Source organism: Hesperophylax consimilis, chromosome 20, assembly GCF_061612785.1.
Source record: "Hesperophylax consimilis isolate HC1 chromosome 20, BYU_Hcon_1.0, whole genome shotgun sequence".
NCBI classification, from domain to species: Eukaryota; Metazoa; Arthropoda; class Insecta; order Trichoptera; family Limnephilidae; genus Hesperophylax; species Hesperophylax consimilis.
The window spans coordinates 6,378,136-6,402,823 of NC_142855.1; the positions used below are offsets into that span (position 1 = coordinate 6,378,136).

Consider the following 24,688-nt stretch of genomic DNA (forward strand, 5'->3'; position numbering starts at 1 on the left):
CCACCGTACCGTACCGAACGGGCGTCCAAACTAGCGTTCTTGATCGCGACGCTGGTACGAAACGGAGGTACGGTACGGACAAAAGAACATGTCTGGACCGAGCTTACAATGTAATTATATTAAATTTAATAAATAATAAAAAAAAAAAAAAAAAAAAAAAAAAAAACAACAACAACAATCAACAATCACAAAGTGTTTGCTTCCTTCGATAAAAGAACATTTATTCGTTCACAGAATTTTATTCGTTCCTTGAGCCGTTTTTGTGTCGAGGTTCGTTTATTTTCCTTTCAAGATTATAGTTAACGAAGCTTCAAGAGCGGTCACATTTTTTTAATGAAGTGGGAGTCATGTTGTATATGCTCTCCAGATTAAACAAAACTGACGAAATGGCGACCCATAATCTAACCTATAACATAACGTAACGTAACCTAACCTAACCGAGCCTAGTGGTCTCTTTTTAAAAGGGGACAAACTTAGTATTGGGTTTCTATTTAGGATGATTTTATTATTGATGACTTGGCCATTAATGTGTCGCCAATAAGTTTTTAAATGTAAGATTCTTCGAATACGCGATCAGTGGGTTCAAGCTCCCTTATTATAAGAGCCTTGTTGTACTTATTAATTAATGTTTATTAATTAACCAATTACCATCACATAACAGCAGTTCCATGGACCTTCCCAACCAAGAGAATTTTTCCATCAAGACGGAACCAGGATACCAGGAAGTAGGCGCTGGTGAAATGCCGTATATGGATATAGACATCCTTCCGGATGTAAAGAAGGAATGTTTGCAGTATGCTGAGAGTGTTCAGCCAACTAGTAAGTTGCATTAAGTATATTATCACAAAGGAGTTTCAGACGACGCAGTTAGGACAGCTGCTTGTTTTCTCCTTCCCTTCTTGTCGTCCATCAGTACTTTTTATTTTACCTTTGCAATATTTCTTTGCAGGAAACTGTCGAACTAAGAAAACGTGAACTTATAATACCCGCACACAGTGCCTAGTTCCTCAAGCGATTGCCACACCATATTTTTCCATGAAAATAAACTATCTCTTCTAAACGTTCTCCATTGCAAGAGTTATTTGAGATTATAAGATATTTGTAACGTTTATTATTAAATTAAATTTATATCATGACGTATGACGGGGATTTCGGAATTCATTATTCGATTGACATAAAGAAACTTGACCTTCTTAAGAATATAACACAATCGCTGAAAACGTTCTTACAGGGGCCATCTCGAGTAATGTTTTTAAGTGAAAATATTAACAAATTTTCTTATTTTCAATTCCTCGGTGATTTCTCGATAGTATCTTAAATTTTATCAGTAATGGTATCGTCATTTTATTTCGAAAGTATTTTTATTTGTTTTTCACTTTCTCGGAAAGGGTCTTTTAAAGTATAAAGTTCTTGAAAAAATAAATATGTATATTTTTGTTTTAAAAAAAAGTTTTCCTTACCTCTAATCACTAGGTGATAGCATTATTTATTTTGGTAGTAGGAAAACTAATTTAGATTAAATTATTTAAAATAAAAATCAAGTAACGTTCTTTGTCTGAATTAATGGAAATTCGTACCCGCAAATCGCAGGCAGACATTCAGCAGATCTTTACATATCATTGTGATGATGTTTTGTTATTCCAGGTAGCATTAATGTGGAGACTGTTCCGATCCAGGAAGGACACAGAGAAGAAGACGGAGGTGGGATTCCTTATACGGAAATAGACATAGAACTGCAGGATGTTAAAAAGGAATGCTTGGAGCACTCTGAAAGTATTACCCAGACTGCAGGTAAAATCAGTTTAATTTTTCTAAACCCAAATTGATATATTTTTGTTTTCATTTTTAATAATACAAACTAATTGGGCTTTATCCACGATTTTTTCAGACTTGACATTGGCCCTGAAGACGCATCCTGGAGAAAAATCTAATTCATGTTCCCATTGTAACTTCTTCAGCCTCCGCAAGTCAGTGTTAGCACGGCACTCGTACACTCATACTCGAGAAAAGCCTTATTCATGTTCTGTATGCGGTTATTCTAGTTATGAAAATCGTAATTTAAAACGTCACATGCTTACTCATACTGGAGAAAAACCGTATTCATGTTCCATATGCAGCTATTCAAGTTCTGAAAAGAGAAATTTAAAACGTCACATGCTTACCCATACTGGAGAAAAGCCTTATTCATGTTCTTTGTGCGGCTATTCATGTGCTCAAATGGTACTTTTAAGACGTCACATGCTTACCCATACTGGAGAATAACCTTTTACATGTTCCGTATGCAGCTATTCATGTTCTGAAAAGGGAACTTTAAATCGTCACATGCTTACCCATACTGGAGAAAAACCACATTCATGTTCCTTGTGCAGCTATTCATGTTCTGAAAAGGGCAATTTAAATCGTCACATGCTTACCCATACTGGAGAAAAACCTTATTCATGTTCCGTCTGCAGCTATTCATGTTCTGAAAAGGGAACTTTAAATCGTCACATGCTTACCCATACTGGAGAAAAGCCTTATTCATGTTCTTTGTGCGGCTATTCATGTGCTCAAATGGTACTTTTAAGACGTCACATGCTTACCCATACTGGAGAAAAACCTTTTACATGTTCCGTATGCAGCTATTCATGTTCTGAAAAGAGAACTTTAAATCGTCACATGCTTACCCATACTGGAGAAAAACCACATTCATGTTCCTTGTGCAGCTATTCATGTTCTGTTAAGGGAAATTTAAAACATCACGTTCTTACCCATACTGAAGAAAAAACTTATAAATGTGTAATTTGTAGCTATTCCTCCGCTTTCAAGGGACATTTAATTCGTCATATGCGTACCCATACTGGAAAAAAACCTTTTTAGCGATAAGATAAAACCCATAGCGTTTTCGTTGCTAGCATAATTCTAAGAATATAAATAATATTTGACACATTAATTTCTACCATTGTAAAATTAATAATAACAAAAGCATACAATAACTTGTACGTACATTCATTGTACTGCTAAGAATTGTGGCTGTTAATTATGGAAACCCATTTTTGTACCCAACCTTAGAATTTACTATGAATTATGTATTTCAACAACTTATAATAATCTGATTTGACTTTCGTGTGTGTCTACGTTGATTTAAAAAATTAACTTGTTGTCAAACAAGTATTTGTGAATTGTATCGATATGCACTTTGTTATAATAAATATATGTCGAGCAAAAGTTGTGTTACTTTTTTGTGTTTGAATTATATGTTTTTGACGAGTATGACTATCAGTTTAAAAGCTGTGTGTTAAAACATGCAATGTACTACATTATTTTCTATAATAATAATGTTAGTTTAAAAGTTGGCAACATGTTGTGTGTGGTAACCCATTTGGTTTTCTTTTATCTTTGCTCTGTACATTGCTTCCATCTTTCTTGTAATACGTACATCGTCAATAAAACCAGTTATTAAAAGTATTTTAATTTAATAAACGCAGAAGATTACAACAGGTTATGTCACTTAAATTCAAATGAATTATTAACTAAATACCAATTTGCATATAGACGGTTCCACTCCACAGAAACCGGGTTACTACGTGTTTTGTCGGACATAACTACTGCCATTGAGTCGGATAAACTAACACTTCTTTCAGTCTTGGACATGAGTGCTGCATTTGACACGATTGACCATGACTTTCTTATTAAACGATTAGATGAATCATTTGGTTTAAACTGTGATGTTAAGACCTGGCTGACATCGTACCTGGCCAACCGTTTACCAGCCGTAAAAGTGGGAAAAAACCAATCAAATTATGCAACCCTTTCATCTGGAGTACCCCAAGGGTCCGTTCTGGGCCCACTACTCTTCATCCTCTTCACAAATGATGTCGCTAAAATAATAGAATCATTCGGCTTTCTATCTCACTGCTACGCTGATGACCAGCAAGTTTATTTTTACTGCTTACCAGAAGAAATAAACAGTCTAAAAATTCGTATAACTGAGTGTATAGAAGCAATTACTCGCTGGATGACCTCAAATAGATTGAAACTGAATCCCACAAAGACTGAGTTTCTGTGGACTGCTACAAGCAGACGTCAGCATAACATTGAAAACTCCCCAATAACCATTTCCGGAAGTGACATCACTCCAAAAACGTGCATCAAATTACTGGGTGTCAATCTGGACGCTAATTTTTCCCTTAAAACTCAGGTGAACAGAACTGTAAGCACGGGGTTCTTTCAATTAAGGCAAATTAAAGCAGTGCGGAGAAACCTGCCAACAGAGGCGACTAAATTGCTAGTCAATTCCCATGTTGTTTCACGTCTAGATTATTGCAACGGAATATATGCAAGTCTCCCTAAATGTCAAATCAACAAATTACAATCCGTTTTCAACGCCGCGGCAAGGCTTATCACCGGAGTATCTAAATACTCCAACATTACAGAGCATCTCAAAAATCTGCACTGGCTCAAATGTCCTGAAAGAATCCAGTTCAAGGTATGCTGGATGGTATTTAAGTCACTTAACGGAATGGCTCCGGCTTATTTATCAGAATTGTGTATTCCAGAAGATTCCAATTCCCGACAGTCAACCCTTAGGTCAGCAACGTCATCAGCTATCGGAAGGTTGAAGGAACCAAAGCGCACACCAGATACTAAGTTCGGTGAGCGTGCTTTCGCCGTGTCAGGACCTAAAGCTTGGAATGGACTGCCACATGATTTGAGAATGATCGCAGACTCGACAGAATTTAGGTCTAAACTTAAAACGCACCTTTTCAGACAGTCGTATCCATAATTTCAGAAACCTCCACTTTCACAGTTGACGGCAATTTAAATTTAAATTAACAAAATGTAAAAAATTCTAAAAATAAAATAAAATAATAATTAAAAATAAATAAATAAAAATGATAACAACTAACAATTTGTAGGCTTTTAAGACAGTTAAAATACATTTCAATTAAAATAAAAAAAACTATAGCAGACTTAAGATCATGCGACGACCAGTGTTTTTTGATATAGTGTCCTCTGCGTGCAGTTCTATCTTTTATAAGCATAAACTTTTTAATATAAGTGTGTTTGTTGGAAGTGACTTGCCAGGTAAGTATGTTTTGGTATCTTTTCTAAATAACAAATGTAGATCCTAGGAAATAAATTGTACAGCGCCCTTGAGGTGATTTTTCACAAAAACGGCGCTCTACAAATTATCCAATTATTATTATTATTATTATTATTGTGGGCCCAGATCACCACAGATCACAAACCTATCAAAAATAAATCTACCGTGAAGTTACTAGTTGAAAACAATTACTGGAGAAACGAAAATAAACACCACACGCGTGTTGGCGTTGGAAGTTAAGTTGCCGGGAAGGAGAAAAATACTTGCTACATTCGGCTACAAGGAAGGAAAAAACTAGTAAGAAAGGAATTAAAAGACACGATGGACGGAAATGATACAGTTATCAAACTGGAAGGAATAAAAAACTGGAATGTTTGGAAGTTTCAAGCAATGGTGTTGTTACGGGGTCAAAATCTAATTAATGTCGTTGAAGGCAAAGTTGTAAAAGGGCAAGGTTCCGAGGAACAGAAAGCATGGGAGACACAAGATGCTAAGGCTCAAACAATGTTAATGACCAGGATGACCGAGGAAGTGATGTTACATATATTATCTTGCACTACTGCTGCAGAGATGTGGCGAAAGTTAACGAGCATTTTTGCACAAAAAAGTGAAACAAGTATTTACATAATCCAGCAAAGATTTTTCCAATATAAATGTGAAGAAGGAATAGAGATGTCAGTCTTCCTGTCAAAAATACAGGAGTTACAAAATCAACTCAAACAAATGGGTGAAGAAATTTCGGAAAAACTCCTAATTACGAAGGTATTGATGTCATTGCCAGATATCTACAAACACTTCATATCAGCATGGGAGTCTGCGCCAGATAACAAAAAAACCCATGATAACCTTGTCGCTCGTTTGTTAGTGGAAGACTAGATAGTAAGGGAAAAGGCTGAAGTCGCATCGCCGTCATCTGCGTTTATGGTAAAGAAAACTGCTCCAAATAAAATAAATCTAAAGTGTTTCAAATGTAATAAGATGGGACATTATCAATCTGAGTGTATGAGTCATGTGAATAATAACCATCGTAACTTTCCAAACAAAAGTGAAAAAAAGTGTTTTTATTGCAATAAAGTTGGGCACAGCAAGAGTGAGTGCTGGCATAAGAAAGGAAAGGAGAAAAATGCGTTTGTACTACAACAAATACCTAAAGAACTGTATCAACAGTCAAAGTGGTTGGTGGACACAGGTGCCAGTGAACATATGTGTCAAGACAAATATCTATTTTCGACATTTTCACCAGAAGTGTCACAAAAGTCTGTGATAATAGGTGATGGTACTCAAATAAATATTATTGGTTGCGGACAAGTGGAACTAGAAGTATTCAATGTACTGTATGTGCCAGACTTAAAAATAAACTTGTTCTCTGTAAATTGTGCGGCTGACAAAGGTTATGTCATGTTGACAGATCAAAACATTTGCAAGTTTTTCAAGAATAATAAAGTATGGGCCGTAGCAAATCGTGTTGGAAATATGTATATTATGGATGTTCGTTATAAATATAAAAAGTGCATTGCAAATGTAAATACAGTTAAATCAAGTTTGAGTGAGTGGCATGTGAAACTTGTACACCAGAATATACAGCAGGTGAAAGACGTGTTAGAGAACAATAATATTAAAGTCTCAAGTAATTCTCTTCAGGGGCCTTAGCATGAGAAGTCGATATAGCCCTATAGCAATACGATATCGTTAAAATACGTCATCAATGAGCACTTAACGACATATACTAGCACGATCAAAATATAACAACCGACGATTGTTAAAATTCCTTGTCTATGGTCAAAGTAGCGACGGTATCGTAAAAATTGCGAGCATGAGAATGTATCGATAGGATAACTTCCGACCGACGGTTGCTAAAAGCCCGCCGAATATAACGTGGGGTCTTGAGTGTCAGTTAAAACTTTGGTTGGCTGTCGATATACGTATTTTTTTAATAATGTCGTTCATTATGCAAAATTTCTGGTTTAATGAAAGGAGGCAGGTTAGGGAAGATCGTAGGATTGAAAGGCGTCGTTTACGCGATCAATTAAATCCGTTCGAACTTGCAGAGACGGAATTCAGACAATTGTTTCGAATATCTCGCATTATGGCTAGAGATCTCATTGATCAATTAACTCCTTTTCTAGTGTCAAAAAATACATTAGGACTTCCAGTATGCATTAAAGTGAGAGTATTAAATATTATTGATATCTTAGTAAAACAAAAACACAATATAAATCTATCCACCACTGGAACGACCACGTGAAATAAATAAATTTGTTTCGATTGCTGATGATAATTTTTCACAATAAAGTGATTAAAATGATCAAAAGTGAAGTTTATTAATTAGTTGTATTATTTATGATGTTGACAGGTACTCGCACCCATCAGCTTCTTTGCTACAGGGAGCTACCAACGTGGAGTAGGCCAAGATCACTTCTTGGCGATAGGGCAAACTACCGTTAGCAAGTGCATAAAACTGTTTATGAAAGCAGTTTTAGAACATCTGTACAGAAGATGGATACATTTTCCGGCTACAAATGAAGCCCGCAAGCAAGTAGAGAGTAGTTTTAGGGAAAAATTAAACTTTCCACATGTTCTGGGATGCATCGATTGCACCCACATCGCCATCGTCACCCCTTCCAGACACGAGGAGCAGTACAAAAACCACAAAGGATTTTATTCGCTGAATGTTCAAGTGGTAAATATTTTTTCAGAAATAAAACAGCCGGATTGTTGTTTTCAAATTTTATTGAAGGTTTTTTATGTTTGATAAACAGGTCTGCGATGCTACGTCGAAAATATTGAGCATCAACACACGCTTCCCAGGTACTGTCCATGACCAATTCATTTGGAATAATAGTTTAGTCAAAACTGAAATGAACAGACTATACAATCAGAGAATTGGGACATATTTCTTGCTAGGTATGTATTTCAACAACTCATTTTAAAAAAAGGCAAAAAAATCATAACTTAGTAGTTATATGTACCTATTATAATGGGTGTTTTGTTTCAATCAGGCGATTCTGGATATACACTCGAGCCTTATCTGATGACACCAATATTGAATGCAGTCGAGGGGAGTGCCCAATACAGATACACAAAGGCGCACTGTGAGGCGAGATGTTCCGTAGAACGCCTATTTGGGGCATGGAAGGCTATATTCCGTTGCCTCAGGAAAGACAGAGTTCTCCATTATGAGCCCGATGCTGCTGGTCAAATAATTATTACTTGTGCTATACTATACAACATGATGAAGCACTATAAGTCAGTTTCCTTGTTGAACTATATGCATTTAAAAAAGTAAGGCAACAGTACAAAATATTAATAAATTGTTCTCTATTTTCAGATTAACAGACTATTATAATGATAATGTAGAGTTAAGAGAGGTTGAGCTGCTGCACCAGCCTGAAAATGTCAGCAGGGTTGTTGCAGCCCGCAGAGTGAGAGACGAACTAGTGCGAAAGTACTTCTCCCACGAATGATAATATATTAAACAAGGAAACTGACTTATAGTGCTTCATCATGTTCAAACATTGTATCGTATGTACCTACATTGTAAAAACAATTCACGCCTCACAGAGACATTGCAAGAGTTTGAAGAAATGCTACTAATCAAATATACATATATGCAAAGCGCTGCATGCAATATTTCACAAAAAGAACTTCAATAGTACTTTAAAACATTGTATTGTATGTACCTACATTGTAAAAACAATTCACGCCTCACAGAGACATTGCAAGAGTTTGAAGAAATGCTTCTAATCAAATATACATATATGCAAAGCGCTGCATGCAATATTTCACAAAAAGAACTTCAATAGTACTTTAAAACATTGTATTGTATGTACCTACATTGAAAAAACAATTCACGCCTCACAGAGACGTTGCGAGAGTTTGAAGAACTGCTACTAATCAAGTACATATTCATATATGCAAAGCGCTGCATGCAATATTTCACAAAAAGAACTTCAATAGTACTTTAAAACATTGTATTGTATGTACCTACATTGTAAAAACAATTCACGCCTCACAGAGACGTTGCAAGAGTTTGAAGAACTGCTACTAATCAAGTACATATTCATATATGCAAAGCGCTGCATGCAATATTTCACAAAAAGAACTTCAATAGTACTTTAAAACATTGTATTGTATGTACCTACATTGTAAAAACAATTCACGCCTCACAGAGACGTTGCAAGAGTTTGAAGAACTGCTACTAATCAAGTACATATTCATATATGCAAAGCGCTGCATGCAATATTTCACAAAAAGAACTTCAATAGTACTTTAAAACATTGTATTGTATGTACCTACATTGTAAAAACAATTCACGCCTCACAGAGACATTGCAAGAGTTTGAAGAAATGCTTCTAATCAAATATACATATATGCAAAGCGCTGCATGCAATATTTCACAAAAAGAACTTCAATAGTACTTTAAAACATTGTATTGTATGTACCTACATTGAAAAAACAATTCACGCCTCACAGAGACGTTGCGAGAGTTTGAAGAACTGCTACTAATCAAGTACATATTCATATATGCAAAGCGCTGCATGCAATATTTCACAAAAAGAACTTCAATAGTACTTTAAAACATTGTATTGTATGTACCTACATTGGAACAAAAAGGAACAAAAAGGAACAGGAAATACCTCAAAAATGTCAGCAAATCGATCCATTGAACTCTGAAATGATAAATAACAACTCATTAATTTAATTTAAATAACAATAGGTAGTCGACATACTAAAAGGAAGATTATAAATTAATTTATTCATTTTGAATTTCTCGCCAAGCTGGATTTTACATGTTTATTAATTTTTTTTAACACAAAGAATATCTAAACAAACAGAACAATAAAAACTCCACCGCGCAAAATGGAAAAATAGTACATTGGGAATAGTACAATAAATAAATGAAATAAGTCAAAGCTGGGCATTTTATTTTGTTCTACTAAGATTTAATTCTAATTTAAAAGTACAGTGCCACACTTATAAGTTGGCGGTGGCCTAAACATGAATTGACGCTATTTCTTTATATTTTAATCTGGCAACTTACACGTGTAGCGCTGTATTTGGGAGTTATTCGAAGAGAAATAGGAAATACCTTAAAAATATTGGAGAAATTATTAATAGCTCCCACAAGCTCCTTGGATGATTTGTTGCTAGCCTCCTGCGCCATCACCATCCGAACCCCCACATCTGGCTTGTCAGTTAGCTTCCTCTTCTTGCTCGGGCGAGAAGGGGAAGCTAACTGCGCCGTCTGGAAATCTGTGGGCCCTTCTCCAACTTCATCGGAATACTGTAAAACACACAAATAATTTTCATTGATAATGAAAGATCAACTAAATTTTGACAGAATATATTATATTAACATTTTAAGACATTAGTGACCTCAACATCCTGCATTATGAGTTCAGGTCCCTCTCCTATACAGCTTTCTGGAAGTCCGCTGCCCTCAGAACTGGCTCTGCCGATGATGTTGATGACCTTCTGTGTCAGGTCAGTTAACACCGGTATCTCGGCAGTGTTTCCAGTCGTGAGGGCAGCTCGCTTGGCGAGAGAGAGAGATCAAGTGTCTCGATGATAGATTATATTAGAAGGTCAGCAAAGTTTGCTGCAACCAGTTTGTATAGGTAGGTACAAATACTCACTGTTTTCCACTGCTCGGCTGACTTAGCAGGACCCAATTCTGCCAGTTGTTCCGCCAAATTCCGAACCCCGAGGTCCCACAAACCTTCCAGCGGCGAACTCCGAATGGTCAGCCATATAGCTGGTTAGCAAATCCATTTGACTGGTCGTCGACCTTACTCTCTTCCTGAAATCATAATATCAGCATTTTGAATATCTTAAAATACTGCGTATGATTGAAATATTAGTAAAAATAACTTCAAAATTTTGACACAATAGAATGTAAGTATATGTCTTTGATAATAATGGAAATTCTTTCACATAAAAAGATAAATAAATAACTTACCCAGCTACCATTGCTTGCGACATCGTAAAATATTAAAACAAACACGGCGGTTAAAATGGTCACGCTTGAAATCTGACGTTTGACGTCTATTCAATTCATAGACAATTCCGTCCCAGTATTGCCAGCGTATATCGATTTGTATTTATTGCCTTATCGATGTCGTTAGAGTTATCAATAGCATTCTCATGCTAGGGAAGTCGTTATAAAATGGTCGGTAGATACGCTTAGCAATCCGATATCGTTAAGTTCGATCGATTCTCATGCTAAGGCCGAAGTGTCAAGGCTGTCTACAGGGTAAATCACACCGGCTGCCCTTTATGAACTCTGAGACAAAAGCTGTTAAAACATGTGAACTGTTACATGCCGATGTTTGCGGGCCGATGGAGGCAGTATCTGTCGGCGGGGCGAGGTACCTACTTCTTGATTTTAAAAGATGATTACTCTTGCTATATGTACTGGACGGGAGACCGCACAAGACTGTAGATTTTGGGCGCCGGTTCCAAGCCGTGTCTTCAACCGATGAAAATGCTCCTATACGGCCGATGATGATGATAGTAGTACAAATTTATGAACAATCTGCCTCCCGCACCTAGTGCTCGGTGATTGTTGGGCACTGGGAGTGCTTTCGTCTCTGCTCGCTTCTGGTGTTGGCGGTTTTCCTGAGCAGGGCCGGCTGGTCTTGATGAGGTAACACCAGAAGGTTATGGAGCAGAAGACTCGGCGAGGTGAGGCAGTTGGTGGGCAGGAGTCACTTGTTGATAATAAAACGCTTGTTTTGGTGGTAAAGATGAACTGATTTAATATTTTTTGTGTTGCCGCTTATATGCAATAAGCTTGACTCGCAGCCGACATTGTGCTGTCAGCCAAAAGGTGGTGGGGATTATATCCGCGCCAGTAATGCGTTTATATGCCCCCGCAAAATGTAGCATATTCATTTTGCCGGTGGTATAGCCGAAGGCAGACGCTTAATTTTGGGAGTTTGCAAAGATTTTGCAAGCTCGCCCGAATAACAATTACATAGTTTAATTACATAGCAGTTATAAGAATGTGTACCTTGATAACTAGATTTTTAGTTATTTTTTTTATTTTTTTAGCCAAGATACGACAGAAAATAAGAAAAGTTTGTAAATAGTTAGTATTTTTCTTAGGTTCCCCGTAACATAGCGCTCAGAAAGAGAAAAGATTCACTATGCTACGAGGTTCCTAGATTTTTGTACAAGCGAAAAAGGTAAAAATAATTGTACAAAAATGGTTATACAAATATGTCAAAAACAGCATTTTTAATATCTTCTCAGTGGTAGCACATAGCAAATAGTGTTTATTTAACTACCGCCGAGGAGATGTACAAGTAAAAAATAGGCATTTGCAACATTTAATAAATTTATATTTCTTAGTAAATTGTACATTGTACAAAAATTTGGACATCGTTCCGCTCGGCAGAGGTAGGTGCGCGATGCGGTACCGATGCCTTTCGGAGTCAAAGTTTTCAGGCCGCTTTGGCCGAAACTGGGACAAAATGAGCAGTGGCGGGGAGTGAGGATTTCTTCAGTGGCGTGGGGTAGACACATTTTATAAATGTAAAACATATTTTGATAAAAATAAATAATGTGGTCAACAACGTCCGTTACACTATAGAACTGTATATTTTATTAAAAAGAAGGACGAAGTGATTAATTGTATTAAAGATTTTCTAAACAATGCTGAAAATGTCACGTGTAACAAAATAATCACTTTTAGAAGTGACAACGGCTTAGAATTCATTAATAAAGCTGTGTCAACTTTGTTCTCAAACCGGGGTATAGTATACCAAACTTCTGTACCATATACGCCACAACAGAATGGCAAGGAACGGGAAATAAGAACCTTAACAGAAGCAGCAAGGTCAATGCTGTGTGCCAAGAACCTTAAAAAAAAATTATGGGCAGAAGCAGTCAACACTGCAGCCTATGTTCTCAACAGAACCAGTAGAAGTAATGAACCAGGAAAAACACCCTATGAATTATGGACAGACAAACATTTTGATCTCAGTAACCTACATATCTTTGGTACGCCCGTACCTGTTCATATTCCAAAAGAAAAACGAAGAAAATGGGATTCTAAAGGAGAAAATGGAATCATGGTAGGGTACGGAGAAAATGTGAAAGGGTATAGAATTTTTTACCCTGATAAAAATGATGTTCTTATAAAGAGGGATGTCATTTTTCTGGAACCTGTTATTGGGAAATGTAATAGCTTAAACCTAGAGTCTGTAACAGAAGAATACAACGATGAAACCGATAATAACCAGCAAGAGTTAGTAGAAGATGTTGTGAGTGATCCAAACATTACAAATCAGATGTCAGATGATGAGCAACACAGCTTATATGAACCTAAAGAAACAAGTGATGAAGATAGTGATAGTACATTACAGCCAGCTTCTCCTTGTCAAACCAAACGTGTCAGAAAGGCGCCACAATTCTATACTTGCCAAAATGTGTACACTGCAGAGACAGAACCAGGCACCTATAAAGAAGCTATGCAGAGGAGTGATGCCTGTCAGTGGGAAGAAGCTATAAAACAAGAACTGGATACTCTGAAAGAAAATAATACTTCGACAGTTTGAGCTGTACCTGAAAAACAAAACATTATAAGTAGTAATTGGGTATTCAAAATAAAGAAAATTGATAATATTATTCAATATAAAGCAAGATTGGTTGCCAGAGGTTTTGAACAGAATGATACAAAAGATTTATATGAAATTTACTCACCTGTTGCCAAATTGTCAACAATTAGATTATTTGTTTCAGTTGCTACAAAATTAAAACTATCAATACATCAGATGGATGTGACTGGGGCTTTTTTATATGGGGATATAAAGGAAATTGTGTTTATTAAATTACCGGAAGGGGCATATAATGGTTGTGATAATATTGAAAAACTAAATAAATCATTGTATGGGATAAAAACATCCCATAAATATTGGAATGAAAAATTTAACCATGTAATAAGTAAAGCAGGCATGTAAAGTCAAAGAATGGTCCTTGTTTGTTTACTAAATGTAATGGAGAAAACCAAACTTATGTCTTACTGTACGTCAATGACCTCTTGATGTTTAGTAATAATGAACAGGAATTAAGTGATCTTAAATTAAAATTACACAATGCGTTTAAGATGAAAGATTTGGGACTGTTTTCAAATTTTCTTGGTATCAGTGTTAAACAGAATTTGAAAGATGGTGTAACTGAATTATGTCAAAGATCTTATTTAGAAAATGTATTAAAAAGATTTAACATGGAAAATTGCAAACCCATGTATACCCCTATTGATCAAAATTTTAATGTAAAAATCTTAGAATCCAAAGAAGTCTGACAAGGATATTGAAAATACTTGTAGGAAAATTATTGGAAGTGTAATGTATGCGGTCTCAGGCACTACCTTTGTGTAGCTGTATCTATATTAATTAGGTACCAAAATAATGCAAGTGATGTTTTGTTGACTCATTTAAAAAGAATTTTAAGATATATAAAATATACTCTAGATTAGTCTAGATTATAAGCTGATTTTCAAATGTAAGGATGATGGGCTTGTTGGGCATTGTGATGCAGATTAGGGTGGTGACACACGAGATAGAAAGTCTACCACTGGCTACTGTTTCAAGTTCTCCAATTGTATTATATCGTGGTGTTCTAAGAAACAGTGTTCCGTAAGCTTATCATCAACCGAGGCAGAGTATGTTGCAGTCAGTATGGCGGCTAGTGAATCTTGTTGGCTGTCAAGTTTATTGAAAGACTTTAATAACATAAAGGTTTGTCCTGTACCTATATATTGTGATAACCAGTCTGCCATAATGGTTGCAAATACTGATAATAATAACCGGTCAGCAACGTAAGCAGATATACACGATAAAATAACGATAGCAGTCAAGTACAATAAGCGTGTTTACACGTCAACGCGTGTGTTTCCACAAAAATCGTCATAACTCCGTTATTCTTCTAGTGACATCCCTAAAACAAAAAGGAGAATATTCGTATTGAATGAAGCTTCACATCTCTATTCAAAGTTATCCATAGAAACCCGTAAAAAGACCTACACAGTGGAAGCAAATTTTACCCGCCAAATCGTAAAACGACGCCAAGAAAGCCGTTTGACGTGCCGACCCGCCTCGCAAGTTTAATTATTTTTTTAAAAATATATTTTGTATGAAATGGTCAAAAAGTGAAGTGACAGAATTGTTTATTGTACATTTGTACGATGAAATAAGTGTTTTTTTTTTTACATTATCCGTGATTTTAGTATCGTTTTTACATAAAACATTACAGGTGAGTCATTTTTACAATTTTTTCATGTTTCCATTCTAAATTTAAATATTTACAAATGTTAATATTTATTTATGATACAACAATTTGAAAGCCTATTTTGTAACTTTTCTAAAACAGTTTTTACTATTCGGCTCCGTTCAGTAATGTTTCATTTATAGAGCTTTGATTGTGAGGCGGTAATAACACAACGTTTTCGTGAAATTGACATTTCGATAAAGACATTTTAGCTTCAAGTTCGCGAAAAGTCGGAGGGGTTAAAAGACTAAAACATATTGATATACATTATCATTTTGTCAAAGATTTAATTAAGGAATGTAAAATATGTTTAGTGTATGTTAAGACTGAGGATCAAATAGTTGATATGTTTACTAAGTCATTAAACAAAAACCTATTGTTTAAATTTGTTACTCAATGTGGCCTAATGTAAAATCTCTCAGTTATAACATAGGTAGTTAAAAGTTATAGATATAGATAATGTAAGAATGTGTTACATTGAGCGGGGGTGTTAAAACATGCAATGTCATACATTATTTTCTGTAATAATAATGTTAGTTTAAAAGTTGGCAACATGTTGTGTGTGGCAACCCATTTGGTTTTCTTTTATCTTTTTTTTTTATTTTTATATTAACTCCACACAGAAGGCCCGTAAGAAAATAATTTCCCTCAGGGCCTATGTCATCTTTGGGGATGCTGTGTGGAGGGTCTTTTTGTGGAGAGGAAGGAGTGAACATGGGTCTTGAAGAGTCCCATATTGTAGGAGGGAGGAAACACAGAGGCCGGCAGTTCGTTCCACAGCCGAGCTGTTGAACTTAAGAACGAATCGTAGAAGCGACCCGTTATCATGTGACAAGTGTCAACCGTGTACAAATGTTGGGCACGCGTTTGGCGTGTATCCCGACTACGCACCGGTGCCAAATGGGATCAATGACGCTAGTTCCTCAGAGCATCTTCCATTGTAATACCGATAGAACAAGGACAGCATACCTACCTGACGCCTGTGCTCTGAAGATTGCAGTCCGTTTGTTTAGATTGGGGAATCTATCAAACGGACCGCCCGTTTTTTCACAGAGTCAAGGGTTTTTTTCAGATATTTAGGGGCTCCGGACCAGAGATGGCTGCCAAATTCGACAGTAGGGCGCACTTGCGATTTGTATAGGGTCAGCAGTTGTGTACTATTAAAGTATCTGCGGGCCCTGTACAGTACGCCCAGCTTCTGAGAGGCCAGCTTTACTCTGGCTTCGATGGAGCCCCCATACCTGAGCTGGTCACTTATAGTTACACCAAGCATATCAATGGAAGGCCTGTTCGGAAGATTGCTTCCGTTGAAGGAGACTAGATTATCATTTAGATCCCTTTTAGACGTAATCAGACAGGATTGGGTCATTGAAACATTAAATTCGACGAGATTATTTTTACCCCAGGAGGAAATACTCTCGAGATAACCGTTCATTCTCTGCTTCAAAGCCCTCCGAGCCGCTGGAGTTTGTGTGCCCTTTGGAGGCTTGTCAAACAAAAAGCTATCATGAACTGTACTGTCATCCGCGTAACAATGAATCGGTGCACATGTCAAAAGGTCATTGATGTGCAACAAAAACAAAGTCGGAGACAGAACCGATCCCTGTGGGACGCCAGCATTTATAGAGTGTGAGGATGAGGTGAAACCGTCAGCAACTGCCTGAATCGACCTATCCCTTAAAAAGTCAGCAATCCACGTACACAGGGATGCGGGAAGTCTGTAAGAAGGCAATTTGTTGACAAGTCCTCGGTGCCAGACCCGGTCAAAGGCCTTGGATATGTCTAGTGCGACCGTTTGGGTCTCACCGTGACGTTCCAGGCACCGCCCCCAAACATGCGACACATACGCGAGAAGATCACCGCACGAGCGGTCCCGCCGGAATCCGTATTGACGGTCGTTGATAATTTTGTTCTTCTCGAGGTATGTGAGCAGTTTGTCGTTGATCACACGTTCCATCACTTTGGACAGAACTGATGTGATCGCTATGGGGCGGTAGTTGGCCGGGTTGGAGCGGTCACCTTTCTTGGGAATAGGGTGAATGACCGCTTTTTTCCAACCAGAGGGCACAGTGCCACACTTCAGGGACATTTTGAAGAGCTTTGTCAAAACTGGAACTATTTCCGCAGCACACCTCTGCAATACCAGGGCAGGTATTCCATCAGGTCCACTAGCTTTGTTAACATCGAGCCCCCGTATAACGTGGAGTACATCCCGATGCCGGATCCTCAGCTTTTTCATATAGAAGCCGCAGTGAGGAACCGACGGCGGAACAGCACTTCCGTCATCGAAGGTCGAGTTTTCCGCAAACATTTTTTTTATTTATTTATTTATTTAGCCCAGAGGGCTTTTACAATTACAGCTATTTGTTGGTTTACATGATGTGTTTAGGAGTATTGTTGAAATAAATGTTTTAAATGATCCACAAAACTTGCCAAGTTGGTATTGAATATGTCAACATCACCCAAGTAATGATTTCCCTTGGTGTGAAGTCGTTGTATCGGAGAGTGGGCAATGTAGTTACGCTTATGTGTGCTGCTGTAGAATATTGTATTTTGTCGTGTTGTTACTGTGGGTGTATGTATGTTTATAAGTTGCAGGAGTTCACAACAGTCGAATTTAGAGTTAAGTATTTTGAATAAGAACGTTAAATCGTTTATTTTACGTCTATCTTCTAATGTATGTATTTTTAGAGTATTTAATAAGAAATTGTATTTTAAGTCTTCGACAGGGATATTTAATTTAAAATTTATAAAACGTAGAATTTTTTTTTCGTATTCGCTCAATGTTGTTAATGTGAATTGTATAAGATGGAGACCAAACTACTGAGTTATATTCAATTAGACTTCTTACTAGAGATACGTATAATAGTTTAATGGCTTGCAAAGAATTAAAGTTTTTAGTTGTTCCTAATACGAAGCCTAGTGTTTTCATACCTTTGTTCACAATTTGATGGATATGATTGGTGAAACATAGTTTTTCGTCCAAAATAATTCTAAGATCTCTCATTTCCGTGACTCTTTCTAAAGCTATGTTATTGATGGAATATTCGAATAAAACAGGATTTTTGTTTCTGAAGAAAGTCAAGGTTTTGCACTTTACTACATTTAAAAATAAATTATTTTGAACGCACCAATCTCTAAACTTACTAATATTTGACTGTAGTATATGGCAATGATTTATATCAGTTATTTTCTTGTATAGTTTGACGTCATCTGCAAAGAGCAATACCTCGACATCGTTGAAGCAATTGGTTATATCATTGATGAAAATGAGGAACAAAACCGGGCCAAGGTGACTACCTTGCGGTAGGCCACTGGTAGCCCGGAAAGCTTTCGACATCCAAGATTTTATTTTAACGAACAGTTTACGATTTGACAAATAGCTACTAAACCATTTTAGCATGTTATCCCTTATTCCTAGAGCAAATAGTTTTTGGATTAGTAGTTTATGGGATACTTTGTCGAATGCCTTCGAAAAGTCTGTATATATACAGTCGACTTGTTTATTTTCTGCAAATGATTGTATTTTCCTAATAAGTTAGCCTTTTCGGTGGCGGTGTTTGCTAGTGAGCCGTCAGGTCTGGTAAGAGGTGGCAAACTGGGTTTGCAAAAATTCCGACCTATTGAGCCCGCAAGGGACCAGAATGCTCTGCTGCCATGCGGGCAGGCAGCCAGCTTTTTGCTGATCTGCAGGTCGTGTTCGAATGTTGACCTATTAATGATTCTCTTGCATTCCTTTGCCGATTTGTTGTATGCTGATCTGCTTTCGGGCGTTCGAGATGTGTTGTAGGCTCGGTAAGCCGCGTTTTTTCGTAGAACTGCTTCGGAGCATTGTCGACTGAACCACGGCTTTGAGCCCACACCAGTTTCTTTAGTAGTCGATTGTATGAAGCCATCCATCGCCGATTTGATGACTTCACCAATATGAGGGGTGGGTAGGAATCTGGGGTTCAGGCTGTCCAGGAGTGATGAGCGTTTGGTTCCAGCCTACCCACTGCGGTGCTAGGCAATAGGCTGGGAGAGTCCGGCTGGAGAGGGCATCCAATGCGCCCCAAACGCTGCTGCTGGGTCCCCTCCGGTCACGAACCGGCACAACAGCAGTGGCGGGGTTTTTTCACTCGCTGATGGGGCAGCCCACCCTTAGTCGTGAGCTTGAGGGTCGGGCCCCTGTACTATCGAGCGGCCCGGACAGCGGTAACCGGTTGTAAAGGGTCTCCCTCAACCAGCATCTCCCAACCGGCCCGCCACGCAGAAGGTGGGCCGACGCACCCGCCACCAAGACCTGGGCAAACCTTAACCCATGAACCCGGGCACCCCTGCTAAGTCACCAAACGTAGCGAACCACTTGGGGTGACCTGTGGCAGAGGTGTTGGTCATCCAATAAATGGTTCCCAGGGCGGCGGTACCCATTCCCACCTACCAAAAAAAATCTATGCTCTGTACACTGCTGTCATCTTTCTTGTAATAGGTACATCGTCAATAAAACCAGTTAGGAAAAGTGTTATATTTTAATTTAATAAACACAGAAGATTACAACACTGTGATTATGTTTTCTTTTATTATTTTAATAATTAGATTTTTTCGAAGATCATTAAATTTGAAACTTTAAACTCTTCATTAACAATGCATCGAAAATTGGGTGTATTGTTAATCTCGTAATTTTTTATAATTAGACTTTGCACAATTTCATCAGGAAGCAGATTTATTTTGTATGCAGCTCCCCAGCTGACTCTACAGCGTATTGGAGATTTGATTGTACTATAGCTTGGCAGATTGACGTTATATGTTCCAATGACAGATGTGTCAAACTTTCAAAAAGAAATCAACTAATTTTGTTCGCATAACAGCACTTTATTGAATGGATTTTTCTTGTTGTGAGGGAATAATTCGACATATCAAACATTTTATTTTTAAAATAATTTTTTAGGCTGGTGATGGGTTATACTTCGAATGAGAATTATATTGTCTATGGTTTCGCCTTTTTTTTGATTCGTCTATGCTCGTTCGTGGAGTGTAAATTAATCAATGATATAAAACACCCATAGTGGACTAGATCGCCAATCACCCTACCTCCCATATAGCAGCGCCCGTAGTGATTTGAAGAGCCGATCCGCCATCTTGAAAAGGTCAGCCAGCGTGATTTCTGTACAATGGAGAATTGGTTTATCAAGTTTAATTAAATATTTAGTATTGGAGACCTGTTGTCAAGCGGACCACCATGTTGCCGGCAAAGCTGGACCACATAAATAAACCAATCACTAGATTGATAACTCCGAGCTTTTGTAGGGGGAAATTTTGTCCACTATTTTTTAACCGATGACGTCATTACAGCCTTTGATTTCATAGACAAGGTAGCCGAAACAATAAAAAAAAGGCGCGGCCATAGACAATATGATCTTTCCTAGGTGCCTACCTAGGAAAGATCATATTGCCATTCATCAGCCTAAAATACTAATTTAAAAATAAATGTTAACAAATTCTCTCAGGACGACAAGGTTCCAACTCACAAAGTGCGGTCCTGCAAAAATGAGCTATAAGGTATCTTTCCTTACGGCACATTTTCTCAGGACGGCGCTTTGTAAGTTGAAAATCTGTCGTCCCGAGGCCGTCGTAAAAATAGCTTCAAATTACCTACTTGAAATTTGAATTCCTTTACTTTAAAAGGAAAAACATTTTCAAACAATTATTGTACTTTTCTACGACAGCATTGAATGTTAACATTTCTCTGTTTATCAGAAAAATGAAAAACTTTGTTACATGTGAAGTATTTTTATTTTATTTCACTAATATGACAGAAACAAGAAACACAAATAAATTTATAAGCACAAAACACATTTTAAATGTAAACCAAGTCTGCGACTGAATCTTTTTGTTGTATTAAACATTCATTTGAGTCGCTAATATTGTTCTAAATGATAAAATATTTCAATTTGAGGTTTTAGTCATAAAGTTATTCAAAAAATAATATGAATACAGCATTCATGAGCACAAAACATTTTATTTATTTATTTATTTATAGAATACATGATAATACAATAATACATTTTCTTACATGTGATACATGATTATCAAACAAGAAACTATAAATATTCTTACACAAGGGAGCATCGTTTTTTCGTGTGGCGACTGAATTACTACCGCTGGGTCCTACAGGAACACTTGAATCTGAAAAAAAAAATCTTTTAGATCGAGGAAAGGAATTAAAAGATCTGCATAATGGATGAAGACATTTTCGAATATTTTCAAGTAACATAGAACAGATGTTTACCTTCATAATCTTCCTTAATCCTTTTGTAAGAAGGATTCATATCTCGCAAGACGTAATATGGTCTTTGGTGACATCACACGGTCCTGTAATGTAGGGTCCTGGCGGAACATGATTTGCACCTGTATTTTCGTCACAACGGGTCCGATATTGTCGTAAATCCGGATAACTACCAATGCCGGGAAGATTTAAAGTCGGCAGTGCGGAACTTCGAAATGATCCATTCGGTTTTTTGTTTCTGATGGAGAAATGGCAGCCACAAACGAATATAGGTTAAGATACGAATTCGATTCTGCCGATTCTACAGGCCCATTCGCCGAACCTGCGCTCCTCAAAGCTTCCGTGTTTTGGATATTTATGTCGAGTCGATTGTCTGTCAGTACAGCCCTTCACTCAACACGGCTTGATAACTTTACCTTCAGACATTTTCACATAACAAACAACTCAAAACAACAATATGAACTGTCAACTGTCAAGATGGCGTCACATTCACATCCGTCACATGGTTTCAGGCATTTCCGGGGAGGTGTAATGTAGCCTCTCTTTCTGTTACACGGGTCTTATGCTAGAGAGAGTGAGAGATCAAACCACGACGGCTTTTCATTGGTCGGGCTGTAGCGACGTCATCAAAAACCAAAAAAAGTATCGGAGTTATACCCCCCTGCTGGACCAGATGTAGCCGCAAACATCGGAGTCGGTCAAGAAGCGCCTAGTGCCTAGGTGCTGGCCGCAAAGCCGCCTTTGATTTTATTCAAAGGATTTCAATTGTCTGCTCTGAACAAGTCTTTATGAAGCAAATGTAGGTCTATGTGCAAATTCACTTTTTTAATATAATCAGGTTCCAATTGCTTAGGTAATATTGCCCACAATTTTTTATCTACATTGATTTGTTTATATTTATAAGATATATATGTACTGTTTTGTGTTATTTACATTAATTTTAGGCAAAGACTAATATATAGGCCTACCGGTATTCCAATATTTAATGTGAGCGGTAACTTATGTTTGCCTAAGAAAATCACTCACTATCAATTATTACAATACATCTGTAAATCCTTCAGCAAATATTTACCTTGATTTATTTACGTTACCAGTCTTAAGCCTGTAACTATATGACTATGACTAGGCCTTTGTCTTATTTATTTATTTATTTATTTACACATATACGGCACAACACGTGCCATTAACATAATTGACATACTTATAATAGTACAACAACATGAAGAATAACAGTATAAATGTTAGTAAAATTTAAGAAAATAGGTAAAAAGTAAGGTAATAAGTAGTGTATAAAAACTATAATGTATAAAAGTAAATTGTAAAGTGAATAGTTTAAAATATAAAGTATTAAAGTACAAACCATAATTTATTAGGAAAAAGTAAAAATAAAAATAAAAATTTAAAGATTGAAATAAAACAATAAAATGTACCAATAAGATACCTATCTCAAGGTACCGACAATGATTTAAATATAAAAAGTAATAAATCCAGGATTATGTTAACCGATATGATAAATTTTACAAGTACTTATGATTTCAAGTGCATTAATAGTTTTAGAAGTACTGGTAGGCATATTATGTTTACATGATGTATTTACGTGGTACTAGCAAACAAATTTAGTTTAACGCATCTTTTGTATGAAGACAGATTACCGGCAGCGTGATCAATATTAGCATATTCATTGCCTAAAATATGCAAGCGATTTATGGTTGAGTTTTGTTCTGCGTTCGTCATAGTATTGTCACAGTGGAAAGGTGTTTTGAGTCGAGTCGGTCTACTAGGTACATGGTAATTTATTAATGAGACCAATTCAGGGGAGTCAAACCAGTTATTGTTTATTTTAAATAAAAAAATAAGATCATTGAGTATTCTTCTATCTTTTAACGATAAGAGTCTCATTTTTTGTAATAAAGATTCAAGGTTTATGTCAACCGCGGGAATACCTAATTTGAAATTAATTGATCTGAGAAATTTGCGTTGGATTCTTTCAATGGAGTTTGCATGGCTTTTGTAGAAAGGGTTCCATATGGGGGAATTGTATTCTAAATGACTCCTAACCAGAGTTGTATATAGTATTTTAAATGTTTGGATATTTTTAAAATCTTTACAAATTCTTACAATGAAGCCCAGAATTTTCATTGCTTTACCCGTTATTATATCAATGTGATTGGTAAATAGTAGTTTAGAGTCGAAGGTTATTCCAAGGTCCCTTATTACAGGTACTGACAATAAACTGTGATTGTTAAAAGAGTAACTATATTTGATAGGGTTTTTAATTCTAAAGAAACTCATGATTTGACATTTTTTATGTTAAGTGTAAGTTTGTTAATGGTACACCATTCTACGAATTTTATAAAATTGGATTGGAGGGACAAGCAGTCGTATATATTTTTTATGATTTTATATATTTTCATGTCATCAGCAAATAATAATATGTTAACATCAGTGAATATGGAAGTGACATCGTTTATGAATAGTATAAACAATATTGGACCAAGGTGCGAACCCTGAGGCACACCACTAGTGGCTTCAAATTCGTAAGATAAGTGTTCTTTAATACAGACAGTTAGTACACGTTTTGATAAATAATTCTTAATCCAACATAATAAATTACCACTTATTCCTAATTTAGACAATTTATTTATAAGAATTTTAATGCAAACCTTATCAAAGGCTTTACTAAAATCCGTGTAAATTGAATCAACTTGTTCTCTATTAGCAAGAGCACCAGAGATAAAATGTTAATACAGTGTAAGGTTAGTTAAGGTAGATCGTCCAGAGATAAAACCATGTTGAAATGATGAGATATTAAATTTTATGCAAGAACATATTTTTTGGAGAATTAACTTTTCAAAAAATTTTGGTATTGACGATTGTATGCATATTGGTCTGTAATTTTCAACTAAAGACTTGTCTCCGCTTTTAAATATAGGAGTGAGAAAGCTATTTTTCCATATTTGTGGGAACTTGCCTGTTAAAAGTGATTGATTAAATAGTAGGTACAGAGGGTAAGAGACACTACTCCCACAGTTTTTTAGAAATACGGGGGGAATTTTATCTGGCCC

General features: G+C 36.6%; 2 protein-coding genes across 2 annotated transcripts in view; one reads left to right on the plus strand and one right to left on the minus strand.

The window, feature by feature from the left end:
- Positions 1–9,523: 9,523 nt before the first annotated feature.
- LOC149413984 (uncharacterized) lies at positions 9,524–11,068 on the minus strand. Its single transcript, XM_089643956.1, has 5 exons — positions 11,046–11,068; positions 10,880–10,886; positions 10,463–10,621; positions 10,176–10,370; positions 9,524–9,756 (listed from the first exon to the last, which is right to left on the minus strand). The coding sequence occupies exons 1-5, from the start codon at positions 11,066–11,068 to the stop codon at positions 9,649–9,651; spliced, it is 492 nt and encodes a 163-aa protein (XP_089500082.1). The 3' UTR covers positions 9,524–9,648.
- Positions 11,069–11,405: 337 nt separating this feature from the next.
- The window catches only part of LOC149413985 (uncharacterized), a 45,450-nt gene continuing 32,167 nt past the window's right edge, over positions 11,406–24,688 (plus strand). The window contains exons 1-3 of the mRNA XM_089643957.1: positions 11,406–11,454; positions 12,440–12,471; positions 12,703–12,711. Coding sequence (XP_089500083.1) covers positions 11,406–11,454; positions 12,440–12,471; positions 12,703–12,711 — 90 coding nt within the window. The remainder of the gene's footprint in view (positions 11,455–12,439; positions 12,472–12,702; positions 12,712–24,688) is intronic.

Excerpts from the sequence above, each read along its gene's own strand:
- LOC149413984 (XM_089643956.1), bottom strand. The coding sequence starts at position 11,068 with ATGTCGCAAGCAATGGTAGCTGG. Across the intron at positions 10,371-10,462 it reads TCATAATGCAGGATGTTGAG|TATTCCGATGAAGTTGGAGA; the intron begins GTCACTAATGTC and ends TGTGTTTTACAG. Across the intron at positions 9,757-10,175 it reads ATTTCTCCAATATTTTTAAG|AGTTCAATGGATCGATTTGC; the intron begins GTATTTCCTATT and ends TTATCATTTCAG.